Source organism: Ambystoma mexicanum, chromosome 1q, assembly GCF_040938575.1.
Source record: "Ambystoma mexicanum isolate Mex_15411 chromosome 1q, UKY_AmexF1_1, whole genome shotgun sequence".
Lineage (NCBI taxonomy): Eukaryota > Metazoa > Chordata > Amphibia > Caudata > Ambystomatidae > Ambystoma > Ambystoma mexicanum.
Window position 1 is genome coordinate 143,930,522 of NC_090922.1, and position 17,593 is coordinate 143,948,114.

General features: G+C 47.3%; 1 protein-coding gene across 1 annotated transcript; it reads right to left on the reverse strand.

Annotated features, from left to right (window-relative positions):
• Window positions 1-940: 940 nt before the first annotated feature.
• Window positions 941-5,738, reverse strand: LOC138525966 (regulator of G-protein signaling 9-binding protein). Its single transcript, XM_069636270.1, has one exon. It carries the CDS (start codon window positions 3,595-3,597, stop codon window positions 2,884-2,886), a length of 714 nt encoding a protein of 237 aa, XP_069492371.1. The 5' UTR covers window positions 3,598-5,738; the 3' UTR covers window positions 941-2,883.
• Between the last annotated feature and the right edge of the window lie 11,855 nt (window positions 5,739-17,593).

Genomic DNA, 17,593 nt, shown 5'->3' on the forward strand with positions numbered 1-17,593 from the left:
AAGGTAGCAAAAGAGGTATAAACCTTAGGAGTCTACCTGGATTCCTCGCTCTCCCTAACAAGTCATGTCAAAGCAATTACGACAGCAGCTGCCTACCTACACTGCCAAACTAATCAATGCCAGCAGACCCTTCGTGACCACTAAGAACTGTATCGCCCTCGCCAGAGGCCTCATTCTGTCAAGAATTGATTACTGCAACTCCCTATTTGTAGGCTCCAATGCCCAAAACATCAATAAACTACAAATAGTCCAGAATAATGCAGTAAGAGCTGCACTTAACATCCCAAAAAAAGAACACATATCCTCAGCCAGATAAAACATCCACTGGCTGCCGGTTCGGGATCGCATCACCTTTAAAACATTATCACTAACTCACAAATGCATGTCCAATAGTGCCTGATCTATCGCGCCAGACAAATCTCCAAAGCCCAGTCTAACAGACCCACCCGATCAGCCTACTCATGCCACCTGCCATCCCAAGATTCAGACAACAAAAATCTAGAGGATGAAGCTTCCCTGTGATTGCGGCAACACAATGGAACTCCATGCCTCTGGCCCTGAGAACAGACCCTCCCCTTTGGTCCTTCTGCAAAAACCTCAAAACCTGCCTCTTTTCCCAAGATACATAGAAGTGACCCTGCTCGAGCTGCAACAACTATGTACTAACATGTCTGTATTCAATACAGCACTTCTCCAGCACATAGTAACCTGATGTAATGTATAGCTACCGTAACCTAAAGCAAGATGCAACCACTGTAACCAAAGTATGCAACCTACTATGTAAGACCGTAACGTAATGCAAGATGTAGTCACTGTAACTCAAGCATGTAACCTACTATGTAACCAACTCTTGTAACCACCGATCTTATGCAAAAAGTGCCTAGATGCCGCTGGGTTCGGTGCGCTATACAAATGTCTAAATAAATAAATATACACGTAATTGATAAATACCCAATACAATTGTATACATCTTTATTTCAAAGTGCTGGTTTGTCATCAGTTGCACACAAAATCCATTTGTGCGCTGGCTACATGCATCAAGGCTACCTCTAGAAATCTGCTAAAAGTGAAACAATCACTAAATATTGCTTGCTCATTAGTGCCACACAATGGGCCTCATTACGAGTCTGGCGGTAACTGCGGCGGTAAAACCGCCTGGTTACCGCCGGACTCGTACTACCATTCCACCTCCGTGATTCCCGGAATTACCGAGGCATTACAACCCCGGTTTTCCGGGAATCACGGAGGCGGAATGGTGTTAATCCCCATTCCCATCGAGTCCTATGGGACTCGATGGGAATGGGGATCATGGAAACACCGACAGCATCTCGTAATGCTGCCGGTGTTTCCTCGGCCGCCTGCAGGCGGGCAGTGTTAAACCCGCCAGGTCAGACCTGGCGGGAACATCACCTCCCACCTGCAGGAGTCGGGATCAGGCAGTCCGGAAACAACGGTGGCGGCGGGTTTACCGCCACCGTTATTTCCGGACCGCCTGATTTGTAATGAGGCCCATTATAGATGGTTGTTTCGTACCCAGATTGCAATATGGAACAGTTATGCTTGTGCAATGTCTATCACTTAGTGCAGGGTTCATTTAATCCATTGACAGTGACAAATTACAAGTGCTTATAATGATGGTGATAACAGAGAAACGCAGATATAATCTGCATCGAACAACTGTTCAATCTTCGCATCCCAACCATTGATCTCCTTACACATCCTGCAGTAGTTCTGCACTCCTTGCTTTGCATACCTACATCTAGTTATTTTTCAAAAATACCACTGGCTATAGCCTGGAATGTAGCTCGAAAAACTAGCAGCAAAAATAGAAAGATCTGGGTAGTGTAAACAACGAACCATACAAAAGAGGTACTGCAAATAGAAAATACATTTTCTAAACCGCCCTTGATCTACACTTTCATCACTTAACACCATCACATTCTTTCAAATATGAGTGGATGCATATCATTACCCTTGGCCAAAAACATGCCTTTTCAGAGATCGTGAACAATCACTGGCAAGTCACAGTGTGTAGGGATATTCCATGTTAGTTTAAAGTAACAATGCTTTTAAAGGTAAACCAATTATCTGAGCTATATCAATCTCCTCGTGTACCAACCACGTGACAGGAATGAGCCCCAATGGCAGTGAGATACATCTATGATTTTTCAACATCGTCGAGAGATCTAATAGGAAATACATATGCTAAACAATCATTTCTCTAATGCAACCGTATCTTAAACCCAACTCTCTCCCTCAGACACACACAATAAATAAATCTATCTTTGCAATAGTCCCTGGGTAAAAATGAGAAACAAATAATCTTCCATACCAAAATGGTAACTGTTTTCCTTTACCCCACAAGTACATGGGAATAGTGCTGCCTTTGCTTGGATGAGTGTTAAAAGCTTTAAATGGCCCCCGCAAAATGTCATGGGTTCACAATGTTGGATACAGCAGCATCAGAGAAGCTGCAATGTAGGTGGGCCTCAGTAATATCCCATATGAGGGACATGCTAATGTGTCCTATACTTTAGGACCTGCTCACAATCTTGGAACAAAGGATGGGTGAATAGTTGTGTGTAGGGGGTATCATGGCCAAGTGCACAGCCTGTCGCCTGAGTAAGCAGAGTGACTACCTTCTAATAACTTCACCTTCTCCACTTGATTAAATCGTGTGATCCTGGGCATGTCACTTGTTCTCCCTGTGGCTCAGATTCCTTTGTTGAAATTATCGAGCACACTTAGAAAACAGGCTTGGTTACTCCAATTATTAAGTGCTTTGTAAAAAGACAGGGTTGCAAAATACATAGAAATCGTGTCTGTCACAAGAAGAGGAACTAGATGCACCTGAGGATCACAGCATGTGTTGTGGTGGCGTTGCTAAGAGAGCTTCACAACACAAACAGCTAGAATAACTGCAATGATGAGCACTGCTGTGAAGATGATTCCCACTAAAACTTTCCTGAGTTCACAGACGGACTTGTTTTGGTCCACAGAGATCATGCCCACTGAGGAAGCCCCTGCACTGTGGGTGCCGTTTAGCTCAGCACCCGGTTCCTGCTTGGCCTCCACTGTCCACTGGTGGACATTCACCTTCATCTCCATCTCGTACATCATCTCGTCCACCTGGTGGATTTCATTCTCCAGGTCTTTGAGGTCTACCATGTCGATGTTGTGGTCGGCCTCATATCTCATGTTCTGGACGCTCATGGCCCGAGAGGCCACACCAGAGGTTCCTCCGCTCATCCCGCTCTGAATCAGGTGCCTCCTGGGCACATTCAGGGGGAACTCCTGGCCCAGCTCTAGGGCCTTCCTCATATCCACTTCCAGCAGATCCATGCAGGTGGTGAAGATCACCCAGAGACGCTCAAACTCTGCTTTGTCCTCCTTGCTGACACTCTTGTCCTTCAGAATCACAGTGAGTTTGTTCCTGTTAGCCACGGCCAGCTCCTGTGCTTTCTGACGAGTCTTTTTCAACTCCTCGCGCAGGTTCTGTGAGTCTGAGGAGCCACCTATGGTCAGGACCAGATGGTGGTAACAGGCAGACACCCTGTTCAGGGCATCCAGCAGGGCCTTGCATTCTTCTTTCAACATGACTGCTAGAAGACACCCCTCTCACATTGGAAATACTGGCAACAAAAAGCTCAATACAGGGTCAGTAAATCGCTTTCTCATCTAATGAAAGTTCAAAAGGTGGGCCCTGCTTGGAATACTTGTGCCCTTTGTTGGAGGGCCTCAACGGAGGATGTTGAAGAATGCTGTACCCTCTTTTTAGGAGGATTCCACTTGGCGATGATGGTGTCCTCTTACTAGCAGTACTGTCCTTAAAAAGGAAAGTCACGTCTTCCTGGAAGTACAGCACTTTGAAATGACTGTATCCTCTTCCTAGCCGTACTATGCTTTGAAATGACGCTGCCCTTTCCCTATAAGTACTGCACTTTAAATTGACTACCATCTTCCGAACTTCACTGTGCGTTGAAATGACTCTGCTTTGAAATGGCTGTGTCCTTTCACATCAATGCTGCGCTTTCAAATGACTGTATACTCTCCCTGGGAGTACAATGTTATGAAATGAGCGCATGTGCTCAATGGCAGTGCTTTGCTTTCAAACAATGGTGTCCTCTTTTTAGCAGTACTGTGCTTTGAGATGACTGTATACTCGTGTCAGGCGTACTTTGATTGGACAGTCTTGTGCCCCCTTTCTTCTACAACTGTAATTGGGAATTATTGCACTCTGTATCCAAAAGAACAGCTTTGCGAAATGACTGTACCTTCCTCTCAGGTGTCTTTGTGCAGCAATTGCTGTATCCTCTTGACAGCCGTCTCTGCTTAGACACAGCTACATGCTATTGATAATGGGACTCTGACGAATGATGACATAACAATACTGATAAGGTATCATTCATACAGCGGCTGCATAGAGTCGTGCTATGTCCTGGTGCTGGAAACAACAGGTGATCCCCAACTCATTAGTAGGCGTGGCTCTCTACTCTTCTCAATAAACACACGTTGTATGAAGGATTGTTGTCCCCAGCCCGGGAATGCTGTGCTTATCTTTCCCTGGGCACACTACACAGCACAAAACATTTTGTATTTTCTCCCATGTAGAATATTAATCAGGGATTATTGAATTGTCTTGTCTGGAGGACACTTCAATGATTAATATGTTGCTTTTTCCCTAGGAACGGGTAATCCAACTTAGTTCAATCCATTTAAGAGCTTCTGGAGTTCTTTGGTCTTGTGGGAATAGTCTGCCCCCCTCACTCTTCACACATAATCCAGGCCCTCATAGACAGTACTGCACTCGCCTGATTACATTTCAAGAACGCGGATCTCCCCTGTAGAAATACAACACTGGATAGTCAGTGGCAATATTTATCGCATATTTTCTGCCTAGTTGTTCAGCATGAAAGTTCTATGTGGATATTCACTCTTGGCATTGTGGGTGAATCCTCTTCCTAGTAGTTCTGGCCGGATAAGGTACCTGGATATTCCATTCATGTACACTTTGCAGATATTCTCTCTGGATATTCAGATTGGTTGTTGTTATCCAATGTGCACTCTTCCTGGATGGTCTGCTAGCATATCCCATGCTGATATTTTCTGTTCAGACTGCATATTCTCGAGCGATATTCCATTCTGATATTCCATTCAAATATTCTGTATGGATTTTCATGTGGATATTGCTCCTTTATAACCTGCTTCCATATTTGCTACACGTGTTCATTGTAGACGTTTAATCTTCATAGTATGATTTTGAATTCAGTCTGGATACTGTCGTCCGTTATCTGCTTGGATGCTCAGTGCAGATATTCGGTGCAGCTATGTATCATGAATACTATTCCTTGTTGTTCCGTGCAGATATTCTTGCAGGATGTTTATTCCGTGTAGATTTTGAGTGGCAATATTCTGAGGGGTTGTCCTGACGAGCAGTTTGCTCCACGCTGGTAAGCTGGTTGTGAATTCCTCGCTGCGTGCCAGCTGGCGTGAGGACCGCAGACGTGGCTAGGGGCACAGATTGCAGAGCACATAACGTGAATCAGGCTGGATGCTGTTCATTTCATCACATCAGCGCCAGACAACAGGTGCCTGTTAGGTCCCTTATAGCAGTGCCAGGGCAGGCAGTGCTAAAGAAAACACGGCACTGCCTGTGTGCTCCTGCGAGATGAGCTCGGAATGCTGCCACTGTCAGAAGCGCCTCTTAAACCCCCTTCCTGTCACCAGCTGCTGGCGCTGAGGTCCACCCACACGCATGCCCGCACCCTCCCCACTTGGCTGCTGAGCAGTGAAGCTCCGACCTTCTACAAAGCCTCTAAACAAGGCGGCCATTTCATAAAGGACCATAACTGAGTCCCAACAGTGAGATTGTCTCGATAATAATCAACAGTGACACTCATTAAATATTGGCATTTAACTAACACACATGCTTATTCATAATCAATATTAGCAGTACAATATTTCATACCAGATATACATATTTTGCAGTATTCAAAGCAACCATTAAACATTTTTTAATTATTTTAAAAGCAAAACCGTAATTTTATATCATATTAGGCAAGGGCCGTCACCAACTGGTTTTCTTCCACTGTTCTGCGAATATTGCTTGCAATACGGACCTTATAGTCCTTCTTCGATTTGTATGGCAAAGGGCATAATCATCGGCACTTGCTGTTGAAACAAGCTAACAATATCAATAGTTCTGCCTTTTATGTAGAGAAAATCCTTTCTCTGACGACAGATTCTGGCATCATATACCCAGGTATGATAGATATGATATGATGAGTCATTTATAATGCGTACACATGTGTTTCTAGGCGTGACAAGGCAATGGAGGGAAGACAGAGGGAGGACAAAAAAAAACAATCTTACTAGGCCTTGTGTCATTCAGATCGTGCAAGTGCGATACCACAAAGTGCTGGGGGAGGAAGAAGGGGAAGCGCCAGGAAGGGGGAAGTGCCAGGAAGGGGGAAGTGCAATCAGGGCAGCGTTGCTCCGAGTACGTGCAGGAAGGGCTGTGCGACTCTGAGTAAGTGCAAGGAGGCTGGGAACTGTAGGTTTACCGTTGCAGCCCCTAAGTGTGTGGTAGGCCCAGAGTCAGTGCAGGGGTGACTGGTGAGGGTAGGCAGGCCACTGGTTAGTGCAGCAGGCTGGTAGGTCAGCAGGAAAGAGAGAGAGAGAGAGAGAGAGCGAGAGAGAGAGAGAGAGAGAGAGAGAAAGAGAGAGAGAGAGAGAGAGAGAGAGAGTGAAAGAGAGAGAGAGAGCGCACAGGGGGGAAGAGGAAGGTCCTGAGCTGCTTCCAGAGATTCAGATGGTCCGGCTCAAGTTTGAGAGGGGCAGGGAGGCCATACCAGAGAGATGCACCTACAGAGGAGAGAGATCTACCCCCACTCTCTGCCTGGAGAAGCGTCTGACCCTCAGAGGGTTTGAGGTGCCTGAGTGAAGGGCTATAGTAGGAAGGTGTTTTGGAAGAGAAAGTAGGATGTAGTGTGGGCCTGGGTCCAGAAAGCCTTGTGGATGATGCAGAGGGTCTTGAACTTGATCCTTACAGCCACTGGGAGCCAGTGGAGAGAGCTCAGGTCTGGAGAAATACGGTCCCTGGACTTGAGGCCAAGGACAAGTCTCGCAGTACTGTTCTGGATTAGCTGCAGAGGGTGGAGAGTAGAGGAAGGCAGATTAAGAAAGAGACTGTTGCAGTAGTCTAGTCTAAATAGAACCAGGGCTCTAGAAACAGTGAGCTTCTGAGGAAAGTGAGAAAAGGAAGAATACCTCTGAGGAGGTGGAGCTGGTGGTTGGCCTTCTTGGACAGGTCTGTGATGTGAGGAGAGAAGGAGAGAGTGAAGTCGAAGATGACATCAAGGTTTTTTGCCTCACAGGAAGGCAAAGGAAGAGGGCGCAAGGAGGGCGGCCAGAGTGAGAGAGGGAAAGTGGAAGCAGGGATCCCAATGAGAAGGATCCCAGTCTTAGTGGCATTAGGCCAGAGATCGTTGGATGTGCACCAATCCTGAACTGCTGGTAGACAGGAATGAGAAAGAGAGGAGAGGAGGCTGATGGGAGCCTGAAAGTGTGCCGAGTGTCATCCGCATAACACTGAAAGGTTATGATCAGGTGGGCCAAAGGGGCCAAGTAGACATTGAAGAGCCAGGGTGAGAGGTTAGAGCCCTGGGACACACCATGTGTGGAGAGAGAGGTGGTGGAGATAAAGGAGCCACGTTGGACCACTTCAGGGCCTGATCTGTGATTCCCAGGTTCTCACAGAGTCGATTGATCAGGATGGCATGATTGACTGTGTCAAAAGCAGAGGAAAGGTCAAGGAGGATGAGGACAGAAGGAAGTCTCGAGTTGAGATTTCTCAGCAGATCTTCAAGGGTGTTCATGAGAGCAGTTTCCATGCCTCTGGATGCTCTGAAGCCAGACTGATGCTCATGGAGACAACCAACAGATTCAGTGTGGGGAGTAAGCAGGGAAAGGCCAGCTTTTGCCGGAGTTTGCCGAGGAAAGGTGTGATAGAGATTGGGCGGCAGTTTTCCAGATAGGTAGGATCAGCAGAAGGCTTTTTAAGGAGGAGGGGAAGTGGACCCAGATGAAAGCACTAGGTCAGTAAAGAAAACTCTGGTCAACCTGTGGTAATGAACATACAATAGGTGCATCCTCCAGATTTATAACCTCAATTATTCCAGAAGAGGGAGTAATGTCATTGTTCCCACAGTTATGATTTACGGCTAGGTTATCTGGTTGAGGCACATGTAATGCCGGGGGAGCCCCCTGAAGAGAAGAAAGCCAGAACTGCCCTCCCTCCTGAAAAACCACCTCACTGGACAACGTACCAATAACACTATGGCCGCTGATCTCATGACCTTAAACCAATCCCCACTGCTCCCACCATGGATCACCAACACGAAAGGTACCCTACCAGCCAACCATACAATCCAGCAGCAAGGCGAACTGTGCCTTGAGTGGATGAAGAGAACAAGACAGAGCTGGAAACAACTGCATGGACAGACTTGACTAAAAGCACCAAGAAGCAATGCCTCAAGTCGTTAGAGACATCACGACGACGTAGCTGTGTTAGACAGGAAGCACATGTGCAATCCACACATTTGGGACACCCACACATCAACCTACATGAAGAACACACGTGTACAGCACTATGAGTTAGAGGACTGTGACATATACATACCGTCTGCATGTTTATTATTTTGCCACTTAGGCTCGCTACAGCAATGCAGAAACGCAAGAAGCAAGAAGAATTTGTGTGCCTGCTTGCAGATGTTTACATGCAACTAACACTATGGAAGAACAGGTTCACCCATGGGACCTGGTAAACCATGACACACATTAACCTATGGACACTATGGAAAACACATGCTAGAGGGCCGTGCAGGCCTTAGGAAAATACAGTAGGCCATGATCGTCACAAGGAGATCTCAAACAGCAAAACGCTGTGCAAGCAGAATAGCCACGGCGTAAGCAATTGCAGCCAAGGCCATGATGTTGCAAGTGACATTCCAGACACGCAAGTGCCAAGGTGACACTGGCTGCCACAAAGAATATTCCCTGCAAAATGCAAGCTAATTCCAAGCAATTGGGGCCGAAACGATGGTGTAACGCTCACCTGGTATCCACGGGGACGTCACTCAGCCTGTTCTGACCTCTTAACCTCTTACGACCTCAAACCCTTCCCTGGAGGCTATTCGACTGGACACTGAAACACAGGATTGGTAGAGTTTAACTCCCTATTCTCTCTGTGTGCTTGAACCCTTCTTCCCCGGGGTCAAACCCTTCCCTTTGATCCACAGCTCACTTTGTTTTCTTGGATAGTGTGCTCTCCGCCCTGCTTTCAGCGCAGAGGCGCGTTGATTGATGCGGCCTCATTGCTGCCTAGTTACTTCACTGGCAAGAGTCCGACAGGTAAGTATAATGAGTCTTTTGAACAGTTCTCTAACTTTGTTCCTTTCCTTCCGTAGATGATGGCTGGCGTCTGGGGATGGCAGCGTGCTGCTGAGATGAGTAGCACTGAAGGTGAGTGGGAGCGCGATGCGCGATGCACCCCTTTCGTATTTGCATTGAACGAAGTTCTTTTTCTGTGTCTTTTAGGTGCCGCAATGTTTTCAGCGTGGATGAAGAACAAATGCGGTGGGTAAGCGCGGTATGCGGCGCCTCTAGATGTTTCAACGCTAACCAGGAGTGTCTTTTCACTCTTGCAGATGGATGAGAAGTTCCGGAGACAGAGTTCCCCCAGAGTAGCTGGGATTCAGGTAAGCGTTTGAAGCTTGTACAGTATTTAAAAATAAGCAAAGATTTGCAGAATGCTTACTAATGCCTTTTTTCTGTTCTTTTCCCTTTTCCTTAGGAAGCAGCGTGCCGGGATGGGAATGACACCGCCGAAGATGCCCGCAGAACAGAAGGAGCGATGAATGATGGGCAGAAGCGCCGCAAGGTAAGGCTGTTCCTAACGGTGCTCTTGTTCTTGCAGGAGCTGAGCGCAGAAGAAAGATGCAGGCCTACTGGAGACCGATCCGAGACCGATCCGAACACTGTGAGTGTCACGCTGCAGGTGCAGAAAACGCAAAGCATGTTTCTCAGCCTGGTGGTGGCTTAAATAGTCTCTGGGTATCCCAGGTGTCTCTGTGCTGAACCACACCCAAAAGACTAGACCAGACATGCAGTTCTGGGAACCGAAATATGTGGGGGCATCCATCTTGTCCCCATCAATGCACTACAAGTCCAGTCCCCAATGTTATCCTATGGGAGTGAGTGAGTCTGGTGCCACAAGCACCAAGTCTGACTCCAAGTGGGTCTTTGGAGGGATGGAGAGGCCCTTGAGGGCCATGTAGGTGATCGTGGCCTGGCTCCAGCCTGGCTCCAGCCTGACATCTTGGAGGGCTGGCGACATGAGGGACAGGAATCATGACAGATGGTCTCTGACCACGTGACTCGGCTGAACTAGTATCGGGCCAAGGCTCAGAGGCTGGGAACGAGCAGCCATCCCACGGCTAGACAGTCTCTTTGCAACAATACTCGCTGCTCTCCGGCTACCGTGTATGATGGGAATGGGATGCTCTCATGGCATTAGTCTATTACACATTATTGTATAATTGCAGACACATAGTTGCGCCTTGCTGACATATAGTATACCTGTAACGAATACAGGTGTCTTGCTGGCTGAGAACAGAGTTTGTCTTAGGCATGGGGGCTCACAGCCTGACCAATCAGGACACTGAGGTCTGGTGGCAGATGGTGGGGGCTATTGACCAATCACAGGGCTTACCTAATGTAACAGTTTAGAAGTAGCAACTTTCAGGGATGATCCAAGCTTTCCACCTGACCTAATAGCATCCACTAATATTGTTCTCTATAAGGCTCCTATACTGGACCTATCACTCAGGAGCCAATCCTGAACCCTGTTAGGTTTTGGGGATGGAACCTGCTTACTGACGAAGGTTATGACATCACAAGTGTACAAAACTGGCCTGTGAGTCAGAACGCGGCGAGATGGGCCTGGATTGCTCCATACATATGACCCCTGTGCGTGTTTAGTATAATAAACCACAGTAATTCTTTGCTACTTGTGTGGACCTCGACTTCTTTGGGACCAGGGAAGGAGTTAGGGCCTTCCGTTAGCTGGAAGTCTGCAGACCCTTGGCACAGCTTTGCTGCCCTAGAAATTACACAAACAAGTTGGAGGCCCCAGCGATATCGTTTGTGACCTCGGGGGACTGCAGGACCTCGCGGGAATTGCGAGACAACCGGACTGCACAACCAGAGATTGGTCGTTGGGCACCGACTTCAAAAAGTCCACGCAATTAACAACCCAATTTTGTGTGGGTGGGGGGATGTGTAAATAGAATGAGGAGAACATAATTTGTGATTATCTTTGGCATTTAAGTGGTGGGTAGCATGCGTATGGTGCTAGGGATTGGAGCAGAGGTAGATGTACCTTTTCTGTGTTTAGTGAGTGTTCAGGTTGCGAGGCAACAGGTTCCTGTGTTAAGTAGGATCGGTCGCTCGATAGGATTGGATCATGAATGTATATGTAGATGTGGATTCCTATAAGTCAGACATTTTAGTTCGGTGAATAGAGGGCATTGTGGGGTGTTGGTGTGGGGTTGAAATAACGCATTGTTGTTCTGTGCGCGCACAAAGTGTTTCTTTCATGTGAACTTTAGCTTGGTGACGTCACCCATAGGCCATTTCATAGGACATTGTGTTGTGAGCAGTGGAGAATTAGCAGGACCACACTGGGATTGGTAGACAGGTGTACAAGGGGAAGTGCGAGGATGGCGCCTGCGTGTGATTGAGGCAGTGTGCCAGACAACGGCAGCTTTGGTGAAGGCGGTGACAGTACAAGAGTATGCCACATAAGGTGCCGGGTTGTGAAGGCCCGTAGACAACGAAAGCAAACTGCATTGTATAATACACAAAGTATTTTACCCTTGTGCTGACAGCGGAGAATCAAAATCCTCAACTAGAGGTCAGGTAAAATACAAACCTACCATGTTTTACCACGGAGGGGTGGGGGGAACAACGTATAGCGGATCAGGAACAATGATAACCCCCATCCAGCATATGTGCAAAATATTGACTCCCCTACAAGGACAGGATAGTTAAATACAGTGTACAATGGTCCAAAGGTACGGAAGGGAAAATAGCAAGACCATGGCCGCCTAACGGCAGCTTCTCCAAAGACATGTTACAATCACTACTGACCCACTTACAGAACACATACAAGGGAAAGAAGTTAGCTAACCATATGGAAATATTTGAACTGTGGTGTATGTTCCAGGAGGACAGGCCATGGATGATGAGCTTGCAGGGGGTGAAGGAGGAGAGAGCGGATGCATGCGATCCACCTCCAGCATCACTCAGCGTCACCTCCGATGAAATAGAGGAGGAGGGGGAGGAGGAGGAGCAGGGCCTATACCCGTTATGGGAGCTAAAGGAAGTGAGGGAGCCACAAGAATTAAAAGCGGCCGAAGGATACTCAAATCCCACATACAAACCACCCCCATGTGCTCCAAAGGTTTATGCCCCAGGCGTCCAACAACACAGGAGGGGGAGAAGGAGGAAAGGCAACGCAAGTGGCAAGTGGAGAGCATCAGCGGGAGAAGGAGGAAACAAAGTTGGAACAGGAGGTGAAGGGGCGAAAGAAAGAAATAGCTAGGGAACGGGAACTGCAGGAGCAAGAACGGAAGGAGCTTCTGGCATTTTTGGAAAAGGGGTGGGGAGATGTAATCGAGAGGAAAACAAAGGGAGCAAAGCAGGCTGCGGAGGTGGAGAAAGAGAAGGAGGAAATAGGGAAAAGGGGAGGGGAAGAAGAGGAGCAGGAAATGGCATTGTGGAGAAAGAAAATATTATTGCAACAGACACGTAGGTATGAAGAAGGAAGTTTAAAGGATCTAAGGTTGGCAAGGATGGCACAGCAACGTGTTCAGAGGGACGAGGACGAGCAGGCACTTAAAAGGGTGAGCGAAGCCATAAGAGAAGAGCTACATAGGAAAAGAAACAGTGAACAACAACGGGGAGAACCACACAATAGAAACGCCCCTTGCAGATGTACAGTGGGTAGCACTAGCACATCCATGGTGCATAAGATAGGGAATGGTGTAACACATTCAGGGGTACGAGAGGAGAAGAATGAATGTGGCTTCACGGACATCGATCTTGAGACAGTAACTGTGCGTTATCCGCTCCCATGAAAATTGACCTTCTCTAATGGGTTCTTCAGCGATGCGGAAGAGGATATGGATGGAGGCAGTAAAATGAGTGACGAAGAAAGGGAGGGACCTAGTAAACTCTATATAAACCGAACAGGCACAGGGATGTCATGGAAGTGCAGAACACAAGAGGAAAGGGGCGGGGGACAGGAAGGTGGCAACATAACTCAAGATGCAATGGACAAGGTGGCCCCGAAAACACCTTTCACCAACAGGATCCGGGACCTCCCAGGGCGTAGGAGGGATGGGGCACCAATTATACAAAACAGAGGGCACTCGTGCCTGCAGGGTGGGCACACAGGGGCAAGGGACATGCTGCACCAGTCACATACTATAGAAGTAACAAACATGGGTGCAGAGGTGGAGGATGAGCGAGGGCCTATCCAGATACAACAGTACAGATGCACACCTGAAGAGAGCGCTGCATACTCGCAGATGCCCCTATTGGAAATGGGAGGGACAAGACCACAGTATGTGCCATGGAAGCACACAGACAATGAAAACATTCAAAACTGGTCGCCATAATTGAGTGGGGGAGCGGGAAAGTGGTTTTACATGATGGAGAAATTGACAGCGGGTCACAGACTAGCAGTGGGTGATGTCAAGTGGTTGCTCGTCTCCATACTGGGTGAGGCAGCTGATGACATTTGGAAATGGTCGGGGCTCCCAGGAGTTACCATTCGAAATACAGCATATGATGGATCACCATTTGACAATTGTAGACATGCAGTTTGACAGGCATTGCGAATACAATACCCCGACACGTCTGATATAGGAACAATTACATCATGCAAAACGCATGAGGATGAAGATCCCATTAGTTACAGCCAAGAGATTTCAGAGCTTTGGCGCCTCGAAACTAGAGAGCCTTGGGATAAAACTATAGCTATTTTTTTATCACATCTTGCTGCAAGGGTTACCAGAGCCTTTACAGAGACATTTGAAAATATTGGTAGGGATGGAAGCCAAGGCATGGTCAGAGAAACAACTCACATTAGTACACCATTGTAGGTTATGGCAAGAAAAGAGGAAGCAGAAGGCAGAAGACAAGAAGGCGGATGAAGCAAAATTGGTCCAAAAGAAATTCTCCAAATATGCCCAGCACCACAGGCACAGGTGGCAGTATCGCAACCCCAGGATCAGCTCCAACAGCAGCAACAATACAACACTGTGCAACAATACGCCCCACCAATGGGAGGATACATGGGAATGGGTGTGTACCAGAATAAGTACAGAGGAAGGGGAGGCTTCCAATGGGGGAGGGGCTTTGGACCAGAGTCACACCACCCAATAGGGGGTTCAGTGGATACCCACATACCCACAGCACATGCAACAAGGACAGGGTGAGGGAGGAGGAGGATTTCTATGGCAAGTATGTAAGCCACCCCAGTGCTGGACCTGTGGGCAGCTAGGTCACATTTCCTGCACACGTAGAAGCAGAGGGATACAACAAGGGTGAGGCGAACAAGGGCAATAGGCTACCAGGGTGGGCAGATAGGCTACTACACCCAAAACCCTCAGATGGAGCAACAACACATGCCACAGCAAACCATACAATCAACACATACACAGCAAATGTCTGCACCCGCACAAACCACAAAGCAACTGGTAGCACAAGCACCCCAACTGGTACAACCAGCACAACAATTGACACAGCTACAGGACCACTCAGCTCAACCCATGGACATGATGGCAATGGTACCGGTGACGAGGATGGGAGGGGTAACCATAGTGGGCCATAACCCCCATAACGACAACAGCCCACAGACACACTTGTATCCCATCGTGTCGGTCACACCTAATCCTGCGGAGGAACCTCGCATAAGGGTGGCGATAAGTGACAAAATGTTTTCCTTTCTTGTTGAAACTGGGGTGACTAGGTCATGCAAATGGGAGGGGAAATACACGTTGTCAGGTGATGCCATGAACACTCAAGTATTTTCTGGGGCTCGAGAAGTGATTCCCTTTACTGATAACATCTCCTTATCTATAGAAGAGCATGACCTATCTTTACCTGTACTTTACTCCAAGCAAGCACCTGTAAACATATTTGGATACGACATAATGAGCAGACTGAACAGGACCATCTCATTTACAGACAAGGGCATAGTTTGCTCTACACCAGGAATTCACATGCTCACTGCTAGGCAAATACAGAAGGCATATTGCGGGAAGAGTGTACAGTGGGGGGAACCAGTTGACCCACATATTTTCCAATAAGGAACAGACATGGCACTCACATGGCAGCCCAGAAAACCTTGGAGGAGACCAGGTGAGCACCTCTGTAAGGCCGGAGACACCAGCCCAGCAGATGATAAAGAGGGAACGTTTATATCAATTGACATTGAGGGAATTGTGGCAAGCGAAGATTGGATTACAGTGCATGCCCTAGATCAGAGGGATGCCGATTAACATAGGTGTCTGATGAGGAACTCTTCTCACCAGAGAATGGAGAGAGCGAGATGATGTTGGGAATGAGTGTTAATTTTTGATTGCACATGACATACAGAGAGGTGGCTCGGAAAATGGCAATGGCATTAGAAGCACCCCTCCCTTCCGCAAACTAAGATCGGCAAAGGTACCCAACACGCTATTGACAACTAGTCCGTATGACGTAGGGTGCATACAAAGTATAGGGGGAGTGCAAATAAAGCTGAAACAAGGAGTTATTCTGCCAAGGGTTAGACAATACCCGCTGACCAAAGAAGCAGACGAAGGCATTTATGAAACAATCAGTGCCCTTATAGACAGAGGCATCCTAGTACCATCAGCGTCTCCATGCAACACTGCCATGCACCCCGTCCGCAAGGCTAATTGTGGGTTGTGGTGTTTAATTCAGGATTTACGCCCCCTTAACCACATTGTAGAGGCAGAGTACCCTATAGCAGCTAACCCTGCCACGATCCTCTGTGGTATCCCAGTTGAAGCAACATGTTTCACCATTATTGACCGCAAAAATGCATTCTTCTCAATACCCCTACAGCCAGATTCACAAGATTTGACAAGTACCATGTACCGCAATCAGAAATGGAAACACACAAGACTACCCCAAGGTTACTGCGAGTCACCCTCCATTTTCAACAGAGTAATACAGATGGACTTGTGCAATGTACAAACAGAAAGCAATGTTTTACAATATGTAGATGAAATCCTCATTTGCAGTACCACTGAGGAAGAATGCAGGAAATGGGTACAAGGTTGACAAAGCCAGGCTATAGTACTGCCAGAAGGAGGTACTGTACATTGGCCAGATAATCTTGCAAAATGGCAGCCACATAGCACCAAAAAGAGCACAAGCATTACTTGACACACCTCAACCAAAAAAGATAAGGGAACTACAACAGTTCCTCTGCTTATGAAACTATTGCAGAGCAGGAGAGCAGGGGTCTTTGATTACACACTTACGCATGTCCTCTTCTTATGGCACTTAAAGAAGCACAGATGGAAAGAAAACAACTGGAGTGGACCAAGGAAATGGCAGAGGCATTCCATGAGCTAAAGGAAGCAATATCCATAGCCCCAGTTCTAGGGACACCAGATTACCAAATATATGTTTTTATATTCTTCAATTCCGATTGAGTGGTCATGAAAGCAGTACTGACACAAAAGACAAGCATGGGCCACAAGCCAATTGCCTACCACAGTGGACAATTAGATCCGGTAATGAAAGGACACTTCCCTTGCGAACAGCACCTGGCTGCTGCATTATTCGCAGTAGAAAAAGTATCATCATTAAATATGGGATGCTCCACCACACACTTCGTGGTGCATGCTCTCTTTACGATCTTGCATAAGCCAAAACAGCACGCTGAAAACACAAAGAACAACAGGGTATGAGATAATATTGTCCCGGCCTGAATTGAAAATAGTAAGATGCAAAAATGTGAACCCAGCGACACCTATGGCAGAAGAGTACGAAACAAAGGGGTATATGTTCATGATTGCACAAATGCTATTGAAGTTTATAGAGAAACACGGAAGGTAGAGGACGATGTGCTTGAGGGGGAGAGTATTGTACATTGACAGGTCTTCAACCATTGATCAGGGTGATGGTATCAGGAGAAAAGGTGCAGCAGTGGTCTGATTGAGGGAGGACTGGACAGGCGAGGTAGTAAAGAGTGTTCAATTACCCCCCAATATTCAGCACAAGCAGCAGAATTAGTGGCTCTGATACTAGCTCTCAGGGAATCTGAAGAGAAAAGGGTTACCATATACTCTGACAGTGCCTTTGTAACTTCAACAGTACACTCCGGGCTAGCAAGATGGTTGAGAAGAGGGTTCAGGAGAGCGGATAGCACTCCTTTACAATATACCCTCCTTTTGGGAGAATCAATAGCGGCTGTCATGTACCCAGCGGAACTAGCAGTAGTAAAGTG